The sequence below is a fragment of the Coptis chinensis genome, chromosome 9, assembly GCF_015680905.1.
Source record: "Coptis chinensis isolate HL-2020 chromosome 9, ASM1568090v1, whole genome shotgun sequence".
NCBI lineage: Eukaryota > Viridiplantae > Streptophyta > Magnoliopsida > Ranunculales > Ranunculaceae > Coptis > Coptis chinensis.
In genome coordinates, this window is record NC_141464.1 from 9,543,239 (window position 1) to 9,568,646 (window position 25,408).

At 35.8% G+C, this 25,408-nt stretch overlaps 2 protein-coding genes across 5 annotated transcripts; one reads left to right on the forward strand and one right to left on the reverse strand.

Annotated features, from left to right (window-relative positions):
- The first annotated feature begins 7,204 nt into the window (after window positions 1-7,204).
- On the forward strand, window positions 7,205-8,911 carry LOC147474712 (glucan endo-1,3-beta-glucosidase 12-like). The gene is made up of 3 exons (XM_086582010.1): window positions 7,205-7,367; window positions 7,582-7,833; window positions 8,609-8,911. The coding sequence occupies exons 1-3, from the start codon at window positions 7,301-7,303 to the stop codon at window positions 8,641-8,643; spliced, it is 354 nt and encodes a 117-aa protein (XP_086438136.1). The 5' UTR covers window positions 7,205-7,300; the 3' UTR covers window positions 8,644-8,911.
- A 1,853-nt stretch (window positions 8,912-10,764) lies between these two features.
- On the reverse strand, window positions 10,765-25,104 carry LOC147474713 (uncharacterized). 4 transcript variants are annotated; one of them, XR_015207402.1, is made up of 6 exons: window positions 24,819-24,976; window positions 24,642-24,712; window positions 24,468-24,548; window positions 24,350-24,393; window positions 21,495-21,661; window positions 10,765-11,112 (listed from the first exon to the last, which is right to left on the reverse strand). XR_015207402.1 is itself a non-coding variant. In XM_086582008.1 (5 exons), the coding sequence occupies exons 1-5, from the start codon at window positions 24,856-24,858 to the stop codon at window positions 11,013-11,015; spliced, it is 336 nt and encodes a 111-aa protein (XP_086438134.1). In that variant the 5' UTR covers window positions 24,859-25,104; the 3' UTR covers window positions 10,765-11,012. The 4 variants fall into 4 exon arrangements, 3 of the variants coding, with proteins under 3 accessions (XP_086438134.1, XP_086438135.1, XP_086438133.1); XM_086582008.1 differs by lacking the exon at window positions 21,495-21,661 and having other exon boundaries at window positions 24,819-25,104; XM_086582009.1 differs by lacking the exons at window positions 10,765-11,112; window positions 21,495-21,661 and adding an exon at window positions 12,686-12,835.
- Window positions 25,105-25,408: the final 304 nt, after the last annotated feature.

Here is a 25,408-nt window from a genome sequence, read left to right on the forward strand (position 1 = left end):
TCATTTCGTAGTTTAAGTAGATTGAAACATTGTTAGTTAAATTAGTTAAGTTAGACTTTTAATATGATGTGTAGTTATAATTCAATGGGAAATGATGGGTTGATGACTCAAGGCTAAAACCTCCATTAAAGGGTTTGATGAAGCTTTGATGAAAACTTAGTGGTATAGTGTAGAAGCATTGTAGAATCTATTCTACTCTAGAAGGTCGTGATTCGCCATGAGAATGGGTGGACGACCTCACATGCTAGTTAGTATTTGGTAGAAATGCCATGAACACTAGGGATTAGAACTCGAAATTCTTACCGTAAGAATGTGAGAATCGAGATACAAGAATCTATGCTAGGTTATTAAGTTGGATTCGAGGTGGATTCAATTCCCCTCTAATCCTTTATCTAGATTCAAAAACAATCATATTTCCATAGCATTCGTAGTTTAAATTCAACATAATCAATTTCATATTGTATCGTAGTATAACACCCTTCGTAAAGCTCTCATTAGACTTAAGACCGATTAATTAGACTAGAAAACATTCTATGCTAGAGAACTAGGAGTGGAACGAATTTGTTACTCCACTCTATTTCGATAGAATTGAGAGTTGAAACTTTGATAAATATAGACACGTAAATAGTTTTAGTTTACTTACGTTTTGAGTTCATCGTTCATTTCGTAGGTAAACTAGTCATTTTAACGTTTATCACAGGCATATCGCCAAAAAGTCCTGATATTAGAAACAGAGGCATATATCAGGCACAAAAAGCCCTACTATCAACAGAAATGTTGGTAGCAGGCATATCGCCAAAAAGTCCAGATATTAGAAACAGAGGCAGATATCAGGCACAAAAAGTCATGCCATCAACATAAATGTTGATAGCAGACATATCGCCAAAAAGTCCTGTTACCAATAGACATATTGATATCAGGCATATTGTCAAAAATCCTGATATCAACAGAAATGTTGGTATCGGGCAGAAAATGTCCTGATTCAACAGACGTGTTGGTATTAGGCATATTGTCAAAAGTCATGGTATCAAAAACAATGTCAGATACTGGGTACATAAAGTCCTGATATCGACATAAATTTTGATATTAGGCATATTGTCAAAAATCCTGGTATAAAAAACAATGGCAGATACTAGACACATAAAGTCCTGATATCGACAGAAATGTTGATATTAGGCATATTGTCAAAAGTCCTGGTATCAAAAACAGTGGCAGATACCAAGCAAAAATACCAATGCAAAGTAAGGAAGCAAAAATACCAGATATCAGTTATATCTTCAAGGGATAATACATCAAAAATCATCTGATGATAAAGGTATGTGGTTATGTTTTATGTTATTGACAATAATAATTAGATTTATGGGTATTGATACTAGTTTAAGTATCACTGATACTCTCTTTTTGGTTGAGGGTATCGAAAATTTCATTTTCTATTTTGATACAAGTCTAAGTATAACTGATACTCTCTTTTTGGTTGAGGGTATCGAAAATTTTATTTTATATTTTGATACAAGTCTAAGTATCAGCGATACTCACTTTTTGGTTGAGGGTATCGAAAATTTTATTTTATATTTTGATACAAGTCTAAGTATCAGCGATACTCACTTTTTGGTTGACGGTATCGAAAATTTTATTTTGATACAAGTATAAGTATCATTAATACTCACTTTTTGGTTAAAGGTATAAAAAATTTCATTTTATATTTTGATACAAGTCTAAGTATCAACGATACTCACTTTTTGGTTGAGGGTATCGAAAATTTCATTTTGATACAAGTATAAGTATCACTGATACTCACTTTTTGGTTGAAGGTATCGAAAATTCTATTTTCTATTACAAGTTGGTTGAGGGTATCGAAAATTTCATTTTGATACAAGTATAAGTATCATTGATACTCACTTTTTGGTTGAGGGTATTGAAAATTTCATTTTCTAGTTGATATAAGTATAAGTATTAGCGATACTCATTTTTTGGTTGAGGGTATTGAAAATTTCATTTTGATACAAGTATAAGTATCACTGATACTCACTTTTTGGTTGAAGGTATCAAAAATTTTATTTTATATTTTGATACAAGTCTAAGTATCAGCGATACTCACTTTTTGGTTGAGGGTATCGAAAATTTCATTTTGATACAAGTATAGATATCACTGATACTCACTTTTTGGTTGAAGGTATCAAAAATTTCATTTTCTATTACAAGTCTAAGTATCAGCGATACTCACGTTTTGGTTGAGGGTATCGAAAATTTCATTTTGATACAAGTATAAGTATCACTGATACTCACTTTTTGGTTGAGGGTATCAAAAATTTCATTTTCTAATTGATATAAGTATAAGTATTAGCGATACTCATTTTTTGGTTGAGGGTATCGAAAATTTTATTTTCTAGTTGATACAAGTATAAATCTCAATGATACTCTCTTTTTGGTTGAGGGTATTGAAAATTTCATTTTCTAGTTGATACAAGTATAAGTATCACTGATATTCTCTTTTTGGTGGAGGGTATCAAAAATTTCATTTTCTATTTTGATATAAGCCTAAGTATCAGCGATACTCTCGTTTTGGGTGAAGGTAACGAAAATTTTATTTTCTATTAATACAAGTCTTATCATTGGTATATTCTTTGGGGTTGAGAAATGGACAAAAGCATAATTGAAGCATTTAGAAACATTCAGAAACATAACGGGCAAAAATTGATGATAAGGAGGGAAGGAAATTGTAGCAATATTATAGAGTCCATGCCAACAAAATACCAACTTTAAGCTGGAGGGGTATTAAGGAGACCATCTATTTTAGCAAAATCATCAACAATGTTTTGGGTGCTACCAGCACAAACGCGAGAAGCTGCAACGGTTGATGCATCAGGATTAGTATGGTAGGAGGTACAATTATAGGGTCTTCAGCATTAGTATCATCAGGAGTAAGTCCATGGGCTTCAAGAACAACATGAGGTACATATGGTCTGAAAGCTTCTAATCGATCACCTAGAAGATTTAAAGATGAAATGACTTCGTTAAATTTAGCATCAGAAGCTTCCTTGTACTTCGCCTATTCTATAGCGAAGTTGTCGGTAACTTGCATAAGAGTTTCTGCGTGTTCAACGATTTTTTGCTGTAAAATCTTCTTAGCAGTTTCAACATTGAGTTTCAGATCAGTCTTCAATTGATTATTCTCGGCCTTCAATTGAGTAGTTTCTCTTGTCAAGCTAGTTACTTCTCGAGTTAATCTATCAAGCTCTAATTTCTGAGCATCAATTGTTTTTTGAAAACGACCGACATCCAATTATTGCTTATAGTGGAGATCAAATTGAGCCAGGGCAGCTACTTTAGCCTATGGAAAAGATGGGAACATATAAGCAGCTAGGAAAAGGTTGATTAGTTAAGAAATAGTAGAAAAAGTAAGTATGAGTACCTTTTCAAAGAAGTCACAGAAAGACGTCAAGCGTTCAACAGAACTCACTTTGGACATTGCAAGTTTATCCATGGGGAGAACACAATTGGTAGAGAGAGTAACACCTAATTCCTCGCTAGGTTTATCACCAAAAAGCGAAGCGGTTAAGGACACATCACTTCCATCAATCATACGAAAGACAGGATTGAAGATGGTACTAGGGTCAGCAGAAGGAACAGATTCAAGAGTCTGTCCAGTGGTGAGACCACTTTCCCCCCAGTGGGTTTTGCGTTTCTTGGAATTAGTATGAGTAGGGTTAGTTTGTGAAGAAGCAGTAGATTTATCTTTGGGAGCCGCAGGAGGGTTGCCCCTATCAGAAGCAGTATGAGTATCGGAGGGAGGGACAAGATGCTTGTCCTGAGAAGCTTTAGCCGACACATTTTCGGAAGCTTTTTGTTTTCCCTTATCGCCTAATTGGCGACCAACATTTGGGTTCATGGACAGTTGAGGTGCCATATATGTATACAATAAAAGATGCTGGTCAAATATATTTTGTAAAATTGGCTATTCATAAAAGTCAGGAACTTCTTTTTTAATTTGAGGAAAAAGATTTGGAGTCATGGTAAGATTGTTATCTAAATAGTAAAAAAAAACTTTGGGGAAAACTAGGAGGCAATTCATGCAAAGCAAAGGAGGACACGAGAAAAGAAGGATCATTTATGGGATTTCTTGAAGGAGATTGAGTTGGAATTGGTGACTAACCCATTTTTTGAAGAGCCCGACTCTTAAGAACATAAACTGGTTCGCGATAACTTTTGATGTCAGAAAGGGGAACAGTGATTTTGGGGTTCCCTTCTGCATCAACCCCAGTACGGACATTGATTTCTTCATCTGTCCCTTTTAAAAGTTTGAGTACTCTATCTGAGTTCCCACGCGCTTTGTCAAAATGAGGAAGAAAAACTGAAAAACTGAAAAGATGTAGAGAGGTTGGGGTTAGATGGGGATTCCGATATATAAATATCGAAAATAAATCAAAAGGAGGGTATACCTAAAGAGTTGAAGACTTGATATTTTAAGGGAGGATTTGCTAGAGTATCGGCACTTTCCCAAATCACCTATGACATTGACAGGATACTTCGTCCATTTTTTGTCGCTCTTACGATTCTGACGAAGGATGCCCTTAATGTTTTTCTGGGTATGTTTTTTGGGATAAAAATATCCGATATGCTTTTCACAAAATCTATGGTGCATAAGGATGTCGAATAATCTGATTCTGTCAGCTTCATAGTTTTCTGGGGAGAGGTGACTATTGTAATAATTACAGACAAACATTAATCTCCAAAAGTTACCCATACCCTGGCCAGGGGAAATGTTCAAATAGTTCAACATTTCACGATCGAGATTAGTCAGAGGAAATCTCAAACCAGCGACAAGTTGGCCGACAGTAACAATGATTCCTTGTTTGGTACCACTTTGACATTTGGTGAAAGTTCGAGTACTAGCATAGTGTTGGAGATAAAAGGAGGGAATTTGATAGGCAGCCTGGACTAAAGCTAGATTGGGTCGTTTGATGAAAAAAGCGCTAAGTCCATGTCTCCATTGACTTGTATTTTCAATAGTATCGCGCTCAGATTCAGAATCAGTGGCTTCAAAAGGATGACAGGGAACTCCTTCTACGACATAAGATAACTCCCAAGAAGTATGAGGTCGATGGGAGTTAGTAGAAGTGGAGGCAAAAGTGTGGTTATCGAGTCTATCGTCAGAAGGGGTATCTTCACTATTGATGCTAGCATCAGAAATGGTGTCCTCACTCGCCATTAAAGTGGCTATAAGCAAAGAAGGGATGACAAAGGTATTTTTAGTATCGTCAATTTAAGATATATAGCACATTATTAATAATATAGTATTGGAGTATTAGAAATTGCGATATAAAGGGTTGGCTCATCGGAAATATCGTTATAAGTGTTTGTCAGTTGATATATCCGATAGTTAAGACAGAACAAAGGAAAAATATTCAAGCAAATCATTTTATGTACGAGAAAATGCAAACTTTTACATATTTTAGAGCTTAAGATAGTGTTGTATACCATTGTATAAGCATGAACACACAAACACATACAAGTTTAAGAGATTTAAATTTCAAAAACCAACTTTAAAACCCTCAAACTGTCGTTTCTTTTTCTTGCAAAGTAATTATAACAATGCCTGTTCTAGAGAACTTAACCAAGTGCAGGAAGAAAGAAACGTACCTTGTTAATTGCAAGAGGGGATTTTCTTCTGGAGAACAAGCTGGAATTTGCAGAGAGTGGAAGACGAAAAGACCAAAGTTAAGTTCTGGTTTGCGAAGTAGCGTCTCTAAGAAGCTAGAAAAAGAAAACGGTTTGTTTCAAATTTTTTATACTTAAAAATATGGACCAGTTGGGTATTTGGGCCCAAAAGTTAAAAAGCTACTTGTTTTCTGATATAACCGCTTCTCAAAATTGAAATTTGAAGTGAAATTTCAAATTTTCGAGAGGGGCGATGTAGTAGGCAAATATTGTGCCCTTAAGTATTTTTATCTGATATTCTAAAACTCGAGATATTGACATAAAGATCAATATCTCGGTATATTTCGTGGTTGTGTTCAAATGTTTGCAGGGATTAAGCGGGAAAGAAAGGAGAGAGACAAAGGACACGTGTCAAGAGTGGATTAAGTCAAAACTAGTGGAGGAGACTATAAAAAGACTGGATGAAGAAGAAAGGGATTTAGTCAATCATTCTGGAAAAAATTCATTAGAACATGAGAGAGAAAGAGAGGATCAGAGTGATTGTAAACTTTCTATTACTGAATCAATAAAAACCTTTAATTCAATTCAATCTTTCATTCATATATCAACCTGTGTGATCTGAGAGCATTCAAGTGTATGTGTTCTTGGTAAACACAATATCAGCATTCTATTGGGTTGGAAGAACATCTAGGTGTAGTTCATGCATTTCAATCAGGCAATGTTCATTGGAGGTTTAGAAGCTATTGGAACAAGTCCAAAAGTAAAGTCTTATGGCTAAACATCACCTCATTATGAAGAGGTAAACTTCTCCGCACACATATGTGCTCGACAAGGATGTGCACTAGCTTTAGGAACTAAACAATGGTGGAACTTTAGGAACTAAACAATGGTGGAACAGTAGACCGGAATTTCTGACAAAGCTTGAGGACCCTGCTGCCACATATTATAGATTTATTTCTTAATGAGCTCTTGGAGTTACACTCTAATGACATGTCGCTTCCATATATATATATTGGTCTACAGTAATATTTCGGGCGTTGCACATTTTTTCCAATTTTTGATGATTTGTAGGTATATACTTGAAAATTTTACATTTTCTCTTTGATCTACTGCATTCAGTCCCGAAGGCTAACATAAACCCTGAAGCCTGAAGGGTAATTTAACCATGGAGCCATATAACTCCAATAGAAACCTAGCTCGATGTGGTGCTGCGTTCAAATAATTCACGAGTAAAAACTCCCCAGGGTTGGCTGCCGGAGTCAATGGTTCATTGCTAGTGATCCGCTATTGATTGGCTCATTCCTAGTCATTCACTTCGGTTAGGAATTTATGTTTCAGAACTGAATGTGATACAGAACGAAGGAAGACTTGTGAATGGAAATTTGGAGAAAGGTGTTATCATCTTTGACATATTTTCTTGTATGGACTTGTGGCTTGATTTCATACACAACCAAAGGGTGGTTTGGGAAGTTCATTTCAAGAGAAAAAGCAAATCACATTAGCTGTCGTGAACTCAAAGCATTATGAAACAAACTTTAGAGAATATTTTCTTTCTTTACATTTCTTCTTATATAAGCTTGTAACATCCATTGGCTTGACTTACCAATTGGATAGAAACTTCTGCAGCAGCTCGGAAACAACAATGTTGTCTCTTCTGTCAAGAATTCTGCTTGCTCTGTTCTTTTCTATGGTTATTATACGAAAATCAGGTAAAGTAATAACCACCATTTTCATATCTTAATCAACTTGCTCGATTTATTATCTTTCAGAGCAGAAACTTTGTGCACATGCATGCATGTATGGGAAATGGGAATTCATGATGCTTTTGGTCTTACAATATGAATCTACTCGTTATGGTTGAAGTTATTAAGTGTATTATATCTTTATTCTAATTTGATTACTGTCGTTTTGTGATGAATATAGACGGACAATTTGAGCAATGGTGCATAGCTGATGAGCAGACCCCAGACAATATTCTGCAACGGGCACTTGATTGGGCTTGTGCACAGAAAGATGTTGATTGCAGTAAGATACAGGTGAATCAACCTTGCTATCTCCCAAGTACTGTCAGGGATCATGCTTCCTATGCATTCAACGACTACTATCAGAAGTATAAACACAAAGGAGCATCTTGTTACTTCAATAGTGCTGCCATGACAACTGAGCTTGATCCAAGTAAGACTGCTAATTTAACTTCACATTCTTTTTCGTGTTACTTACTTTGAGTACTATAAGTGTAGTCGTGTAGAGAAAAATCCTTATGATATGTACCAAATTTCACACTGGATTGAGATCTGTGATCCCATTCCCTTCCCAGTATTCTTTGGATCTGCACACGTTGTTAGCGTAGTCCGTCGTGTGCCTATAAAGCGTAGTCCATGCATGTGAGAATTATGAGGCCATGTCTTGCCTCCTAGTGATTTTATGATAAAATTCCAACGCAGTATTACCAGAAGGTTGTGAAATGTAAATCTATTAAGTTACCAGAACTTCAATAGCAAGTAGTTTTTTTAACTGGTCGAAATCTCCGAGATTTTAAATTGGATTATGATGGAATCTACATAAAAATGGAACGATCTAACCATGCAAACAAGTGTTTTTCCAAGGTTAAGTAGTCATAAATATTGCACATTGTACCCTAGAAGGCATTACTTCCGAAAGCTGAGTAGCTGACAAAGGGACTAATGGTTTTGTACCCCTCTGATCTACCTAGGAGTTCTTAACCAGCTGAACCATATAGATCTCTGGAAAACGGTTCTGCTCGTGTCGATTCTAAATTTGATTTAACTAGTGACATTGAAAACTACAGAGGGATGCTGCATGTGGAATGCTACCATTTCATGTCTTGACGCAATTATCTAAAGAGTGTTCAATAGTTGTTTCTCATAAAAGTCATAATTACCAAACTGGTAATTTTCGTACCAACTCTTTTTTTAATGTTTTGTTGCAGGCCACGATAAGTGCAAGATGGTGTTTATTCCTTGATGCAAAGGGAGAAGTACATGTACCGAATCAATCATCCAAATTTGTTCTCTTTAGTTCTGAAAATTGGATGACAAACTTTGGAAGGCTGGTCAAAATAAATGGGCTTAGAAAGCTTTCATTCCCTTTGCAATGCTCTAATATTTCCTGCTTACTGTTTTAGATCCAATGTAGACTGGGGAATGTTAATCAAAGATGCAAAACACATTTCAGTACTTCAAAACAGAAATTAAAAACTTGAGTGCTTGAAAATAAAAGTACCAGTTACACTTGGGATGTAGTAGATCTTTGAAATTTTACAGAAGCAGGTTACTTCACAAGTTCACAATTACAAAAATTTAAAGAAGAATGATAAGAAAAATAAAAACGACAAGAAAAAGGACTAAAAAGAGGACAAACAAAGCAATACTATTTAAGACTTTAGATGTGGGCATGATGGGGAATAAACGAAGTTGTAGGTTTAAAGCATCTTGCTTTCTTTGAAATCTAACCTCCATCCGAAGCTATCCACAGTCCACACTCGTATTAGAGGCCCTACAATTATATTATCAGGAACTTGGGAGCGCATTCTTGCTGCAACAGGCCCAAGTCGAGTGGTGCCATAAACAAATGACAGTGCTGACTTCGAAACCTGGCAGTGCTGTTTTGACTTTTTTATTGCTCTGTAATACCTGTAGCGAAGCCTACTGGACTGATGGACTAAATACAGATGTAGCTATTTCCTGGAGAGAAAATCCACTGTAGAATCTGTACTGGGGGATATAAATGGATTTCTCTCAGTGGAGATCATAATTAATGCAGTCCATGTAATATATCCAGGATTCCAGGTCCATAATTTCGAAGCTCACTTGGTTTTGTCTACACTGTATTACACTATTTTTTTTTTTGAAGAGGTAAACAATCAATAAATATATATATATATATAAACTATATAAAAACGATAATTATAATATAGGATGAGATATCCTACCAAGAATCGAAAAACAAAAGATCACAAGAAAAAGCAAAAATACAACAGCGATTAAACATCTCAGATAATATCCTCCCAAGAAAATGCCAAGGACCCGAATATAGGGCTGTCAATGGGACTTGACTTAAAATTAGGCCCGATAGTCTTAATGAGCCAGTTCTTGACATACCTGTATGTACCACGATATTAGTACCCTTACTAATGGATTCCATTGGGGACTTAGTCTTGATCATAACTCATAAGTCTATGTGACCAAACCGCTCATGGACACTTGGACGGCTTACAGGTTCAGTTGGCCACCTGGACGGCTCACGTGTTCAGTTGGCCACCTGGACGGCTCACGTGTTCAGTTGGCCACTTGGACGGCTCACGTGTTCGGTTTGACACCTGGACGGCTCACAGGTTCAATTGGCCACTTGAATGGCTCATATGTTTAGTTAGACATCTGGACGGCTCACAGGTTCAGTTGACCAATCTTATCCAGTAAGATTCTTGTGCTCTAAGAATTCTTACTTATTTTCTACATCTATAATTATTGCTTCTCTTTTATAAAGAACTACAACCATGAAGACTTGATTCCAGAAAACACTCGGAATACGTAGGCAGCCATTGATATGGTTCAATCTCTCATCTACCACAATCAACACCCCTTACAATTTTATTAGTGTTTAGATGATTTATTGCCTAAACAATACCTATGTCTGGTGTGTTAGTGGCCTGGCCTGACATTTTGATACTTGTAGAGTTGTAGTTGTGTTTTTTATTTGTTCTTAAGATTGATCAGTATTAGTTTAAGTTCAACACTGTTCGAACAAAAAGAATTTGTAGCTTGTTAGATAAGTTTTGAATAATCCTCATTACCCGCAAAGAAGTTTTGAATAATCAATCACTATATTTCGGACTTGGGCCAGGCCCGATCAGTCTTGAGTCCGAAACGACTTAGGCTGGACCGGGCTTGGACTTAACAAAATTGTAATCGGACTAGACCTAGACACACCTAGGTCTGGCTCGAATCCGGCCCGTTGACAGCCCTACTCAAATGGTATCTCCTTGAACTCCTTGAACTCAAATGGTATCTCCTTGAACTCCTTGAACTCAAATGGTATCTCCTTGAACTCATTCCACTGCTTACACTATTCAAAATGATTTACTAGTTTTCGACGTACCAATTGAATTTTATATGTTCAAAAAGGCAAATGAAGCTACATTATACAGTTATTAATCAAGGAAGCATTCATCCAGTTTGCCAAAAAAAAAAACAACAAAAGTACCAAAAGAGAGAACAAAAGAAAAGAAGAAAAAGAAGTTGTTTACTACTGGGTATGGCTCTCTTCCAGCTGACTTGCACAGAATTCTGAAATCAGGTTGATGGTCTCAAGACTGGTTGAGAATATCAAAACCCCTAGAAGAGCAAACTTGCCCAAGCAACTATGAATGCAAAGCCGCCAAATGGAGCTAAGCCAGAGTATTTCCTATCTTCAAGAAGGGCAACAGTGTAACACCTGCAAATACCAGCACCCAATCATTTACCATTTCGTTCTCTTACACTTTTAAGAAGTATAAAACACAATTTGTAGCAAGTTTGTGTAGTAAGTAGATGCAAGGTATTGGTGGACTGAACCATGTTCTAATATCCTCTACATGGAGAGCTGAACCTCTCAGCCGTTGACATGCTAATCATGGTCTAACTATTATGAGACCTTTGTTGGACGGTCTCCATTTCTTTAAACAATGGAGGACCAACGTCGATCTTATTAAGAGATCTTGCTAGGAGTCTTTTACTGGTTCTGAGTGATGCAGTGCTACGAAGAACTAGGAAACAACCTACTTTCCTTTTCTTCTATACTTCTTAGTCAACACATTAATACAATTGAAACTTGGTGGAGAAGATTATTACCTTCTTTAAACTTCTACTAACTGTACTAACTGTACAGTTGAAACTTCTACTAACTTCTACTAACTGTACTCCTTTCCTTGTAGGAGTCTAGATTATTACCTTATATTGGCATGTATTCCAGAGTACAGTTACAAATAACTATATGATGTTGTCACTGTGTTTGTTTTTACAAGGAAATTATTGCACCAGTTATTTTCATAAAAATATATTAATACAAAAACACTTGTGTCGCATGTGTTTTAGACACCAAGATGCTTTTTCTTTTCTTTAACCTTTTTTTTTTCTTGTCCTTCTTTTACCAAAACAACTACCCCATGGATGGGAAACAAGACGGGAAATGTAAGACAAGATTTATTAACATATGAGTAAATGCAATAAAACCACATTTACAAAAAGAAAAGCAAAAAGGAGCTTCCATCATGCATGGCTAAGCAGTGAATCCCATCAGGAGTCCCTTGATCAATATAATCACCTCTGCTAGAAGCCACACAATCGTCAAAGTGACACCTATTCCTCTCCAACCACCAAGCCCACACGATAGCAAAAGGCACAATACTCTAGTCTATATCCCTCAGGGGAATGGAACTTTGGAACCAAGGAAATCAACAAATCTTTCACTGAACGAGAAATGACCCAACACACCCCAGACTGACAAACAAACGACTCTAGACCTCCCACAAAAAATGACAATGAATATGAGGAGTATAACTCACCGACTTTCCATAACTCATACACAAAAGGGTAAAGGTATAAGATATCTTCCCTTCTTTCCACAGCCCAGAACTGAAGATCTCTTATTGGTCTTAGTAGAATCGCCTCTAACCTCAGCCTGAGGCAGCAAAACTGGCAATATCCCAATCCTCCATAGAACAATGAATGCCAAAATCCCAAACAAGATGACCATTATCTGAATTCATGAAATAGCGGATGGGGTGATAATTGCAAACTGAGATGGCAGACTCAGGAAGCCAAAAATCAAGGTCTCTCAGCAGCCCATCTATCCGCCCAAAATCTAATCGAAGGCCCGTCTCCTAGGTTGTATTGATCTCTCAGAGAAATTCCTGGAAAGAAGCTTCTTCTCTGGATACCCTTTGATCTCTCAATGAAATTCCTGGAAAAGCTTCCTCCGGATACCCTTCCACACTGACACCCAAATGGACTCAATCTCTGCCTGCTAAACCACCGTAAATTGGTCTCACCAATTCTATATTTGAGCACTCGCCTCCAACACTTGTCACGGCAGTGCTATTTCCCCATATTATCTAGTTTATCTATAATTCACTTTTGCTTTTATTCATAATATTAGGTAATGTGTAATTATGTAATACCTGTAAAATAGCAGCAGCCAATTAATAAAAACTTTGGTTCTCTTCCACATTTAAGAAGTATAAAATAAAATCTGTATAAAGGTTCACATAGTAAGTGTACTGACTCATGTTCTAATTTGGAAAACAAGGAACTTATAATCCTATATTGATATTGATTAAGTTTCCCAATTTGGAACATGTACTCACTCGCTATCACTCTTGTATCCTATTGATCCGGTTTCCTAATCGTCTTGATTGATCATTTTTTTATTTTTTTGGGTTAACCAATATTACCCCCCCACTAGATGAGTCAATTAGGATTTCCCCCTAAATACACACAAAAAAAAAGTCAAATTGGATTGACCGAATTTTTTTTGTGTGTATTTGGGGGGGAGACCCTAGTTGGGGTAACACTAGTTCACCCTATTTTTTTTTGAGAGGTGTCTAAAAAGGTTGGGCTAGATTCTTCATAAACTCGCTAAGGAAGATGTTTCCAATTACGAGTGTGTAGCTAAAACTTGACCTTGTGACTGAATATCTAGTCGTCTGGTAAATTATGTCTCATTCAACTTGACGAAGGCTAATATGATTGTAGTAGGTAGGGTTAAAACTCTATGGATTTTGAGTTGGCTGTTCAACAATTAGCCCAAGTTATCTACCATGTTTAAACTTGCAGTTTTCCGCACAAACATTGGAGATTATGAGCAGTAAGCCGACTCCCAAAATGATAAAACAACACTATGATCGGAACATCTTTACAGAGAACTTCCCCTTTGTAGCAGTGGAAGAAAGTACTAACGTAAAAGATTTTTTTCACCCTAGTTCCAGTAACTGGAACCTAGAAAGGTTAGGGGAATTGTTCCCTAAGCCAATTCAAGAAAGCATCAGACTGATGCCTATCAAGCAATCAACTACTGATAGAATCATATGGAGTGCAGGCACAAGAACACCCTCACAGTGAGATCTGTCTACAAATTTCTCTCTAAGGAAACTGAAAGAGGTGAGTGCTCAAAAACTATATTTAAGACTATAAGGAGAATATGGGAGCTGAATATTGATGCAGCATTGCAGCTATTTATATGGAAAGCATATATATATATGGGTGGCCTACCAGTTGGAGAACTAATGCTGAGAAGAAAATTCTAAGGAGATGTGAGTTGTGCTTTCTGCAGTAGAGAAATAAAGACTGATTTTCACTGTTTCTTTGGATGTGAATGGCGCAAAGCAATCTGGTTGGGCTCAGAAATAAGTCTAAGGATAAATCAGAGACATGAGATGGATTTGAGACCTAGGATGGATGAGATATAGGATGGGGGCACAAGCAGTCTGATGATCTAAGCAGCTATGCAAGAATCTATGGTCTGAGCCTAATGCAGGATATATGGAAGACCATAAACAAGATGAAGTTTGATAGGATATATGATACAGCACAAGATGTGTACAGTCATGTCCGACATCATGCCAAGGCAATCACTGAAGCCAATGAAGCAAAACTCAGGACCTCCACTTCCAGATCAACACTCGCAAGTAATATAGAGTATGACGAGACTCAACAGGCTGTATATAGCAGCTGGCACAAAATCTACTTTGATGGAGCTTTTGGCAGACTAGAAAACAAAGGGGCAGCAGAAGCTTTTCGTTAAAGACCTGATGGAACTATACCGGAAGCAATTTACAGCAAATTCAGATATCAGAATACTCTGCAAGCTGAATGTATAGGTGCCGAACTCTGCCATTCTAGTCAGAAACCCATAGTAATCATTTTGGGAGACAACATGCAACTAATGTAGGCTTTATCAGCTAAAGATGAAAGCTTATGCATAAACGCTGCATAGCAGTACAGGAAGATTCAAGCAAGATTTCATGAATGTGAAGCTATAGCACTGTTAGTTCTTTTGGATAAGAAACACATGTAATAGGGAAGCACATGACTTTACCAAGTGGGCAATGAAATATTCAGGCATAAAGGTCCAGCTCCTGATTGGATATATGATTCTGTAACCCTTATTAAATTTTAATGAAATATATGAAGTTTTTTACCCGAAAAAATTAAAAAATTAAAAATTAAAATTAAGTCATTCTAAACTTAAGTCAGTAGGGACAATGATGTGCTCATAGTTATTACAAATACTCATCAGTACAGTTCAGTTGCTTATTAATTTCTTCTTGACTCTGGTGGAGATTGAAATTTCCACTAAGTTTCAGTAGTGCATTGTAGGAAATGTGAGCCAGTGGGGAATAAAATGGGAAAAAAGAAGTTGGCCATCTCTTTCACAGTTCCCAAGTAGAAACAAAAGAACCACTAGCATCCTTGCTGTAATTGTCATACCCTATAGTTTTCATATAACATTAATTGATCCATCTGTTATTTTTTGTGTAACTGAAGATTAACTGTTGATATTTTCTAGCAAATATGAAGAACAACATATCTCGACTCTGTTTTCGTTGCAAACTTTAGTTAATGGGGGTGGGTGAATAGAGTGATTTTTGCGTGTTTCTTTCAAATTTTTGAACTTTGAACGAGACTGGGAGCCTATTTATAAAGTGTAAAGTGTAAGTGTGTGACAATGTCTTACAATTAAATAGGAGTGTCATAATTTGGTTTAACAACTTAGATTACCCATATAGTCTTCATCAACTAAAGTGTAAGAAATTTCACAAAACCATTTCTATATTTGGACAAGACATTGACATGTTCAAAACACAGCTTTCTCCTCAATATATGGAAATAGAATTACCAAGGGTTTGTGCTTTTCTCTTTCTCAGTAGGTATTTGATTAACCTAAGCCTATAAGAGATTTAAGATTTACGGAAGAGATAAACGCACGAATTAGTCATTCAAAAAAATTATTAAAAGGATGCTAATGGTACCACATTGGCACATTGGACACGGAATCAATACATGTTGGGTTAGGTTTCAAAAAATTTAACATACTTTTTTTTATTCAAAAAATGCAACATACTTTGATTTGGTTTCATTTCAATTCATATACACCGTTCAATTTCTCTAACGCCCCTACTTATGTGGACCATTAATTTCATCCCAAAATTTGAAATGCCTTCGTGGCAACCTCCAAAAGCATGACGTGGACAAATATCAACCAAAAAATTGTGACACTTTGTGAGTACACTTGAACTGGAACTGATGACTTTAACTTAAAAACCTTGTGTAAAGTCCGACACTAAAAGCTTTCAAAATTTTGTTAAAAAAAATTCATTTGGGATATCATGACTTGGACTTGTGAAATTTCGAATGAGATGACATGTTGCAATTTTCAAATGTGGGGATTTATTTAACAGTAAGCAGTCTGTTAAAGGAATTGGACAAAATGTAAGAATTGAAACCAATTGAAAGTATGTTGCATCTTTTGAATTAAAAAAAGGTATGTTGTATTTTTGGAAACCTGACCCAAAGTTTGATGTATTTTTTAGTACATTAGCATCCTTTAAATAATCCTTAAGAATGACTAATTTACGCATTTACCCCTTTCGTAATCTTAAATCCCTCTCTTAGAATATTAGGTCAATCAAATACTTACTGAAAAAGAGGAAAGCGAACCCTCAGTAATTCATTTCCATATATTGAGTGTGTTTTGAACATATCAATGTCTTGTCCAAATATAGAAATGGTTTAGTAAAATTTCTTATACACTTTAGTTGACGAAGACTATCTGGCTAATCTAAGTTGTTAAACCAAATTAAGACACTCCTATTTAATTGTAAGACATTGTCATACACTTACACTATACACTTTATAAATAGGCCCCCAATCTCGTTCAAAGTTCAAAATTTTGAAGGAAACACGCAAGAATCACTCTATTCACTCACCCCCATTAACTAAAGTTTGCAACAAAAATAGAGAATAGTCAAGATATGTTATTCTTATTATTTGTAATCCTTATCCTTCTTTTAGGTGTCGGGAGCGAGGAACTATGCAGTAACCTTCTTGTTCCATACCTATTTTGGTGATTCAGGATATTTCAAGAACCCAAATTTTAAGCTTGTGTGTAACCATAGTCACACCCTTCCTATTCTGATGTTTAACAACATTATTGTTTTAAACATATCCAGTGAATCGGGAACAACCATTGTAGAATTCGAAATAACATTTACCAGCTATGGAGGCATTCAGAATGATTTAAAGGTCAAATGTTTAGAAGGAAGTCCATTTACATTTTCAGCTACTCAAAATTACTTCGTTGTTGTTGGTTGTAGTACATTAGGTGTTCTTACATTACCATCATTAGACAACGATACTATTGTTTTCCATGCTACATCTGCCACTCCATCTTTTTACTTTTTTGACCCAGAAAAGACTTCTTGTCCAGGGGATGGATGCACTCAAGCCCCAGTTCCTAGTAGTCTAAAAACCTTAGCTATCATAGTTGATGACCTTCGTCACTTCCAAAATTCACACATCCAAACATTCATAAACAATTCTTGCAACTATGCATTCTTGGCGAAGAACCAATGGTCCAAGTACCCAACTTTGATCTCAAGTATGGGCCGGGAACGAAAGTCATAAAAGCACCAGTTGTGCTTGATTGAGCTATAGGAAACAAGACTTGTAAAAATGCCAAGAGAAGTGGAGGCCATAATGGTTATGTTTGTGGTCCGAATTCCAATTGCATCAATGCAAATAATAGCCTTGGATACTGCTGCGTTTGCAAGGAAGGATATGAAGGCAACCCGTATGTCTCAACGCGATGCACAGGGGCAATTTAAATCCTTTTGTGAAAGTTTTATGACTTTCAGTACTAAACTTTACAAACTTTCTTTCATTTTACTAACACTTCTCACGGTTGTTGGTAATTGCATGGATCAACGAGTGCGTTGATCCAAAATTGGATGTTTGCAAAGGAAGATGCAAAAACACTCATGGAGGTTACAGTTGCCCTTGTCCATTTGGTAAGCATGGCGATGGTAAAGTTTGCTGTAGTCTCAGATTCATGACTAAAGTCATGATACGTACTCAATCTCGATTCTCGTCGTCTTTAATTTTATTATGTAGTTGCTTTTTTATGTGATCATAGTTCTTAGTGTTGTTACAAGGGTCAAAACATAATTAGTCTCAAAAGAAATTAGGCTGAATGGTTTCGTTTTCTTTTCCAGCCATTGGAACAGGAATTTTGCTTCTAACTTTGGTTCTTTCCCTTTCTTGGGGGTACAAAAGGAAAATCAAGGAGAAGAATCACCGAAGGAATGGAGGTTTGTTGTTAAAACACCTTAGTGTAAAGATCTTACAAGAAACATAACTAGGGAAGGTGACTAACAACTTTGATGCTCATGGGCTTCTTGGTGAAGGGGGCAATGGTTGGGTGTGCAAAGGGTTATCAGACAATACAGAAATTGCTGTTAAGAAATCAAAAGTAGTAGACCAAAACCAAATTTGAGTTTGTCTCAAAGATCAACAACCATAAGAATGTGGTGAAACTCTTGGGTGTATGCTTAGAAACAAAAGTTCCAATGTTGGTATATGAATTTGTACCAAATGGAACTCTCTTCCACCACATACATGGCAGGAACCTGATGATCCTACATTCATGGTCTAGGTGTTTAAGAATTGCTACTGAAACAGCAGGAGCACTTGACTATATGCACTCTCTAGAAGCTCCACCGATCATTCACAGAGATATCAAATCTACTAACATTCTGTTAGTAGGATATCTCATCCATAAAAATGCATTGAGACTTAATCCTTGAGGCGCGCCTTACGCCTTTTGGGGGATCAACAAAATTGAACATATATACTATGAGGCTGTAGCCTCAATGATGGGAGGTGTGCGCCTTAAGGCTCGGCCTCACTGAAAGTCAGGTTTTACCAAGGTGAACCTTTTTTTTTTTACTTTTATACCATTTAACCCCTAATAAGTTCTTTAAAGACTAAAAAGTCCCTTCATGTTTTGAGCATCCAAATATCTTATTCTTTAAGAAATCAGCAGTCTCCATTTTCAAACCCCTTTTTTCTCAAACATTGGGATCAAACCTAGAGAGCTCAATTTATGGCATTCTAAACACAATCTCTCTTCAACTCTACCAACAAAACAAACTTTTTCATTCTTTTTTAGGTATGTGATTTTTTATGGATTTTTCCCTCATTATTTTTTTTATCCTATAGCATTTCATTATGATAACATACTGTTTTAATTTTTTCTTCATTTTTCCAGTATTTTTTTTTTTTTATTGAGGCTGCTCGCCTCAAGACTCTTGATGCGTTCTTCTTAAACACTGACACAAAGTAGTTTATAAACTAAAAAAAAACGTTCTTTTTCCATTCTTTTATAACATTGGGCTGTCCGACGACGGCTTTATAAACAATCTAAAAGTTTCCCTCCAAAACCGATCTTTGTAGATTAGACATGTAATTTACTGAAAAAAAACATTTACCATTAAATTTAGGCAACCAGTCATTCAAACAAAAAAAAGCCTCCACAACGGTGAAAATGATGAACGAATTTGTAATTATTTTTCCACTAGAAGTCTAGAACTAGATGCAAATTCTGAAGTCGCACTCGACATTGAAACTGCTAGAACCATTGTTTTTCCACCAAAGTAATATGTCATAACCTTTTTCCCATTATATGGGGATAGTTCATTATACAGATACTTGTCAATCTTTGTTTTCTGAACATGTAAATTTGTTTCATGAAATTTGGAAACCTTCCTACATCCTAGATTTCCCTTGGCCACCACTATATGAAGTCAACCGACTAAAGAAAAACTTCTAACATCAACCACATTGCATACATGGAGTGCAACTACTTCAAAGGAATCGTAATGTGACCGTCAAGAATCCATATTATATATCATATTAAATGCATACTTAATAAATTGCATCTCATAACAAGGCCAGAATGACACCAAGACTAACCAATAAATTACAATATTTTTCTTTCATAGCACATGCCATTATCGCGGATATAATACACCTCTCACTTTAACCATCGAATGATATAGTGATGAATGCCACAAACAAATTAAAAAGCAAAGGGAATTATTGAACACCAGATAAATGAATGATAGCGATATTGGAAACAGTCAAACACCCACAAATACTCGTGCTATTTGGAAGGAGGTAAATTTTTGTAGTCCGAAGCTAACTTTGCCATATGCTCAAAGGTTTAACGTACTTCAATGACACTACTCACTATGTCATAAGTAGAGTTTTTCATACCTACTTGCCTCTCTTGAATTATAATTAAATGAGCAATCCATCATGCACAATAAGATTTTAAATGACTTTTCAAATGCATAATACCCTTCTTAGTACAAAGATCAAAATCTTTTTTACAACGCTTACAATAAGCTTTCATGGTTCCATCCCCTAACTATTTAATATCATAATATTTCACACAAGAAATATACCTTTCAATTTGGATAAAAATGAGCTATTTCATTTTGTGATGACGATTTACTTCGAAAAACAAACTTTATACATTTAAAATCTTATTGTGCATGATGGATTGCTCATTTATAATTATATAATTCGTGAGAGGCCAAGTACAATAAGAATTTCATAGTAAGTATGAAAAACTCTACTTATGACATAGTGAATAGTGTCATTGAAGTACGTAAAGTCTTTGAGAGTTTGGTAGAGTTAGCTTCAAACTGCACATATTTACTTTCTTCGGAAAAAATAGAAAGGGGAACTAACATTTGTGAGCATTTCAAAATTCTTAATGACGCTATACTTCATTTCTCTGGTATTCAGTATTCCCTTCTTCATTGTAAAAATGTTTGTGACATTCATCACAATATCTTTCGATAGTTATGATGGTTAGACTTTGAACTGCATTATATCCGTGAGATGGCAAGTGCTATGAAAGAAGAAATTGATATATATTTGTTATTTATTGATGAGTCTTGGTGTTATACATGTTTCTTGTTATGATATGCAATTTATAGAGTGTGCTTTAAATATGATTTATTATATGGACTGTGAAGTCAAAAAATAAAGGTTTCCAAATTTCATGAGTCAATCTTCGGGAAGTTTACAAGTTCAAAAAAAAAAGAGGCAAGTATCTAGAGGAAGAATTGTTCCCATTTGATGATAGTTGAAAAGGTTGTGGCATATTGCTATGGTGGAAAGACAATGGTCCAAGGTTCTCTATATTAACAAAATATCATGTGACATTCTAGAAGTTTCAGTGTCGAGTGTTGCTTCAAAATCAACATTTAATTCAGTTGGTAAATTGATTACACCCTCGATGATCATTGGGATTTGATGTTGTAGAGGCTTTGGCTTGTCTAATCTATGTATATCCAATCTATCTTACAAATGCTGGAATTCATAGTGAAATCTGAAAATGTTTATGAAGTCGTCGAACAACCCAAATTTTAAAAAGAAAGGAAAAAAACAACTCATAGGTTCAGCTAAAAATGCTTCATTTTTATTTTAGAAACTATTTTGTAGCCAATTTTTCAATGAGATAAATAGGAAACCAAATCAATAGGATACATGATTAATAGCAAGCCAGACTATATGCTCCTTATTTTCAAATTAAGGTAATATAGTAAATAAAGTTGCATAATTAAGTTCTTACATTTGAGTAACAACGTTTATATCTTTTTCTTTCACATTTCATAAAAGTATCCAATTTAACTCAATGTTGATAGTATGATACGCAAAATTGATTTACTTCAAGCATATTTAATCCGATACGCCGATTGAAAACCTAACCTTATAAAACTTAGCAGCCGCAGTTTTATTTTTATTCTTTCACCGTAACCAACTGCCTCCCACAATTTAATCATAGGCCAATCTTCTTGGTTGTATCTCTCTCCGAAAGTCCACAAAGCCTCTCCAAATATCCATCCACAAGACACCCGAATCTACTCGAGCTTTGCCTGTTAGATTCAACCAATCGCCTCCATAAGTTGTCGCACTTGTTTGTAAGTTGTAACATTGTGTTATTTTCCTTTCTTCTCTTGTAGTCATGTTCATCTCTAACTTATTTTTACTCTTATACATATTGTTAAATAATGTGTGATGATGTATTATATGATTGTTAGTATTATTTGAAAACATTGCTAAGTTCACTTTACATATACTTTTATTTTAAGGATAAGTTGGGGTTAAAGCACATTATACTTGTTGGGCCCTAAAAGGAAAAAATATATTAGAGATGTATAAGAGAAAAAACGAAAATAACAAAAGGTGTAAAATTCTCTCCCCATAGAAGGAATCCCGTCTGCCAAATTCATTCGTGCCAAATCTGCAAAAGATCATCACATATCCTCATCATATATAAACTTATGAACAGTGTTTTAAAAAACGCATCAACCTCTTGAGGCTCACTTCCTCTGTGCGGCTTGAGGGGAGCCTCACTTGAGCCTAAGAAAAAAGTATAAGGACACTCACTGACTTAGTATTGAAGACAGTAGACACTCACTGACTTACATAGACATATAAAGATATAAATGCACTGACCGACTAAGAGTATTAAAAGTTTTAAAACAGATTCAGTGAGACATTCTTATGGGGTTTCGGAATGCGAAAACCACATAAGAGAGAAAAAATAAAAAAGTTGTAATAGAAAAAATTAGTAAATCCCAAAAAACAACATATATAAAATTTACCTCTGAAGTTTTATCAAAAGAAGGGAGAAATTGTGATCATCTGAAAACGTCGAATGGTTTTGGGGGAATGGGGGAGAGAAAGAGGATAACAGGAGACTGTGAAACTCCAATAAAAGAACATGCCAATATAAACCGCGATAGATATAGAAAGGATCGAGTTGAGCAAATGTGGACTATGAATGGCAGTGTAGATTTTTTTCTTTTCTTTTTACAAAGGCACCAAAGAATGGATATGGAGACTGAGTGATTGAAAAGAAAGGGCTTTGTCGAGTTCTCGCCCAGAGGTGGGAAGAAGCACTTACGGTAGGGAACGAAACTACGTATTAGAAAATGATTCAAATGTTTTATTTAAAATTCCTTTTATTTGTCACCTGAATTTTTGTAATTGGCGAGTGTTTTGAAAATATTAGAGACTCTTGAAAGGCTAAAAAAATATATTGAAATGGGTAGAGCTATAATATATGTAACTTATAGTGATAAATTCAATACTCATAGTTAGTTTGTCAAAATAGTGGGAAAAAATGGGGTTTCTTTTAGGTTTGGCTGGGGTAGAACCCGACTTCAAGTGAGGTTAAGCCTCACTAAGCATCAAAGTGCCTCAGAATATACATGTATAAATTTGTAAGTCTTATGCCTCAAAGCGCAAAGGCGCAAAACCCCTAAAAGGCTTAAGGCACGCCTTGGCCTAAGCCTCAATGCATTGCTTACATGCAAGACACATCACTAAGCGGAAAGAAAAAAAAAAACACTAAACTAAGTCTCATGCTCTTTCGCATTCCATATTCAGTAATTTCGTAAAACTCACTTTAAGAGGTTATTCTAGTGTCAGGTCTTCAGGTATACAGCTCAGAATGGGGCACGAAGATTCACATCTCCTGATATCTATAGTCCCACATCGTGTACCTAAAAGCCTTGATTCTAATATATAAGTTCAGCTCATAGCCATATTAAAGATCCTTAATATGAACTCATGCGCACGTTGTCTGATCTTTCTCCATGGATCCCTTAACATGGCAAATATAGTTACCCCTTCTCCCTATTATAAATTGCAATTTGCAACAAGAACTTAGGAATGCCTATCTCCTTCCTTGAGCATCAAACTCAGACTTTGCTACTAATAGGACTCATTCAACTTGATTAGCCCATCAATCATCAACATCAACCATTTATCAATCTTTTCTAGCAGAAAGGCGCTCACATTTCTCATAAAAAGAAGAATATACAGGCAATTCATTGTTGAATCACTAAAGTTCCAAAACGAGATGCCCATCTTTTCCACATCCAAAACACCTTCCATTATCTTAACTGGGAAATACCTAAGTTGGGGTACAAGAGATAAAATGCTCCAAACATGTGATAAGGAATCACTACTCGGAATCATTTGCATACTTGCATAGGTAGAAAGTTTAAAATTCTTTGGACAATGATGCCAAAACAGTGCTTCCTTCCTAAACGGAACTTGAAGAAAGGAAGCTAGGGGGTGATATCTCATATCTAATGAGACCAAAACTTTTATGTCTATATCGTACTTTAGATTTTCACACTGGAGAATTTATTTTATCTAATTATGTATTCGGAAGGTGTTTCCCATCCTTCCAAACTCGGGGTCCTTCAAATTCAATGTCCGTATTGCATTACATGTAAAATCCATCATGAAGTTCTAACAAAGTTTCCCATTCATAGAAACGAAACCTTCTCGCCAATGTCTTTTGTGTAGTCAACTATAAGCCAATAAGTCACCTGAACGCAAATCGTAGTCAACTAGAACTAAACATGGGTGCAACAGAAGAAGCTAGACGCCTAATAGTATAAAAAGCAAGAAACCTACACGGGTAATACATTTTCTCCATATTGCAGATTTGCAGTAACTTGTAATTACACACAACTATCGGACATTTGAACTTTACAATTGCTAGTACAAAGAAATTAGCAATAAATAAAGGTGGGGTTACTTACGTCCCAGAGAAAGCCAAAATTCCACCAGTCAAAAGGCCTCCAAACTACACAAATGTAAAATAAACAATAAAATGATAAAAGTTTATGCAAAATACAAACAGAGAATCAAGGTACTTACAACATTTGGGTATTTAGTAATAGGAGCTGCAACCAAAGCTGCAGTATGAACTAAGTGGTACAGTGACGCAGTATGCCAGACCTTTTCAATTTCATTTGTTAAACAATATTAGTAGTACCCCACTCGAAAACTGAAATCAAATTAACAAAATTATAGTAGTTAAAAATAAAGTACCTCTTTGTAAGTTGGGTTTTTGGGCTTGAACATATGTGCACCATATGTGCCTAGACCAAGTGCTGTAATTCCTGTTTTATTTTTTTAATGAACATTTTTTGGGTGTTTCATACAAAATAATCAAGGAGAATTAAATTAGGGGAAAATAATATAGAGAGAAATGTTTATTATTGTTACCTGAGACAGCAGCCACTTTGTGCCATGTAAGAGGATTCATTCTTTTATTATTGTTTCGCTCTGATTTTCGCTTTGTATATAAAAAACAACTATAAATAAAGGTTTAGTTTTGTATATGTTGATGAAGAGATTGTTTGGCGTGGCGTGGCGTGGCGTGGACTCAAAGACCACCGTGAACTCGGGTCATAATGTCAAAGTTGAAAACCGGTCCACTGTGCAACTACTTTTCGAATTAGCCACTAGACCGAACCGGTTGAAACCATTTGTTAAGGTGATTCCATTGGGCACTCATCAAATTGGATTGGGCAACCCCTAAAAAAAAAAGAAATTTTACAAATTTGCCATATTACAAGTTTGCCATCAAAGCCCAAGCCCAGCAACCAATTCAACCGATATCGCCAAAACGAACCCTCCGGGGTAGGTTACGTTTTACTGTTCGACTTGGCGAGCAGCGCTTAAGTTTAAATGTAAACGACTTGTCCAAGTCGTTTGAGTGTTAGTTTGAGTTTGAGTTACACTCAAACTACATGGCCAAGTCGTTTGAGTGTATACTCAAACGATATGGACAAGCCGTTTGAGTGTTACTCACA

Bases quoted from the DNA above. Each gene is read 5' to 3' on its own strand.
- LOC147474713 (XM_086582007.1), bottom strand. From the start codon at position 24,858: ATGAATCCTCTTACATGGCACAAAGTGGCTGCTGTCTCAG. The intron at 24,394-24,467 runs GTAAGTACCTTG...ACATTTGTGTAG, and splicing joins TTACTAAATACCCAAATGTT to TTTGGAGGCCTTTTGACTGG. The intron at 22,030-24,349 runs GTAAGTAACCCC...GATCTTTTGCAG, and splicing joins ATTTTGGCTTTCTCTGGGAC to ATTTGGCACGAATGAATTTG.
- LOC147474712 (XM_086582010.1), top strand. From the start codon at position 7,301: ATGTTGTCTCTTCTGTCAAGAATTCTGCTTGCTCTGTTCTTTTCTATG. The intron at 7,368-7,581 runs GTAAAGTAATAA...TGATGAATATAG, and splicing joins GGTTATTATACGAAAATCAG to ACGGACAATTTGAGCAATGG. The intron at 7,834-8,608 runs GTAAGACTGCTA...GTTTTGTTGCAG, and splicing joins GACAACTGAGCTTGATCCAA to GCCACGATAAGTGCAAGATG.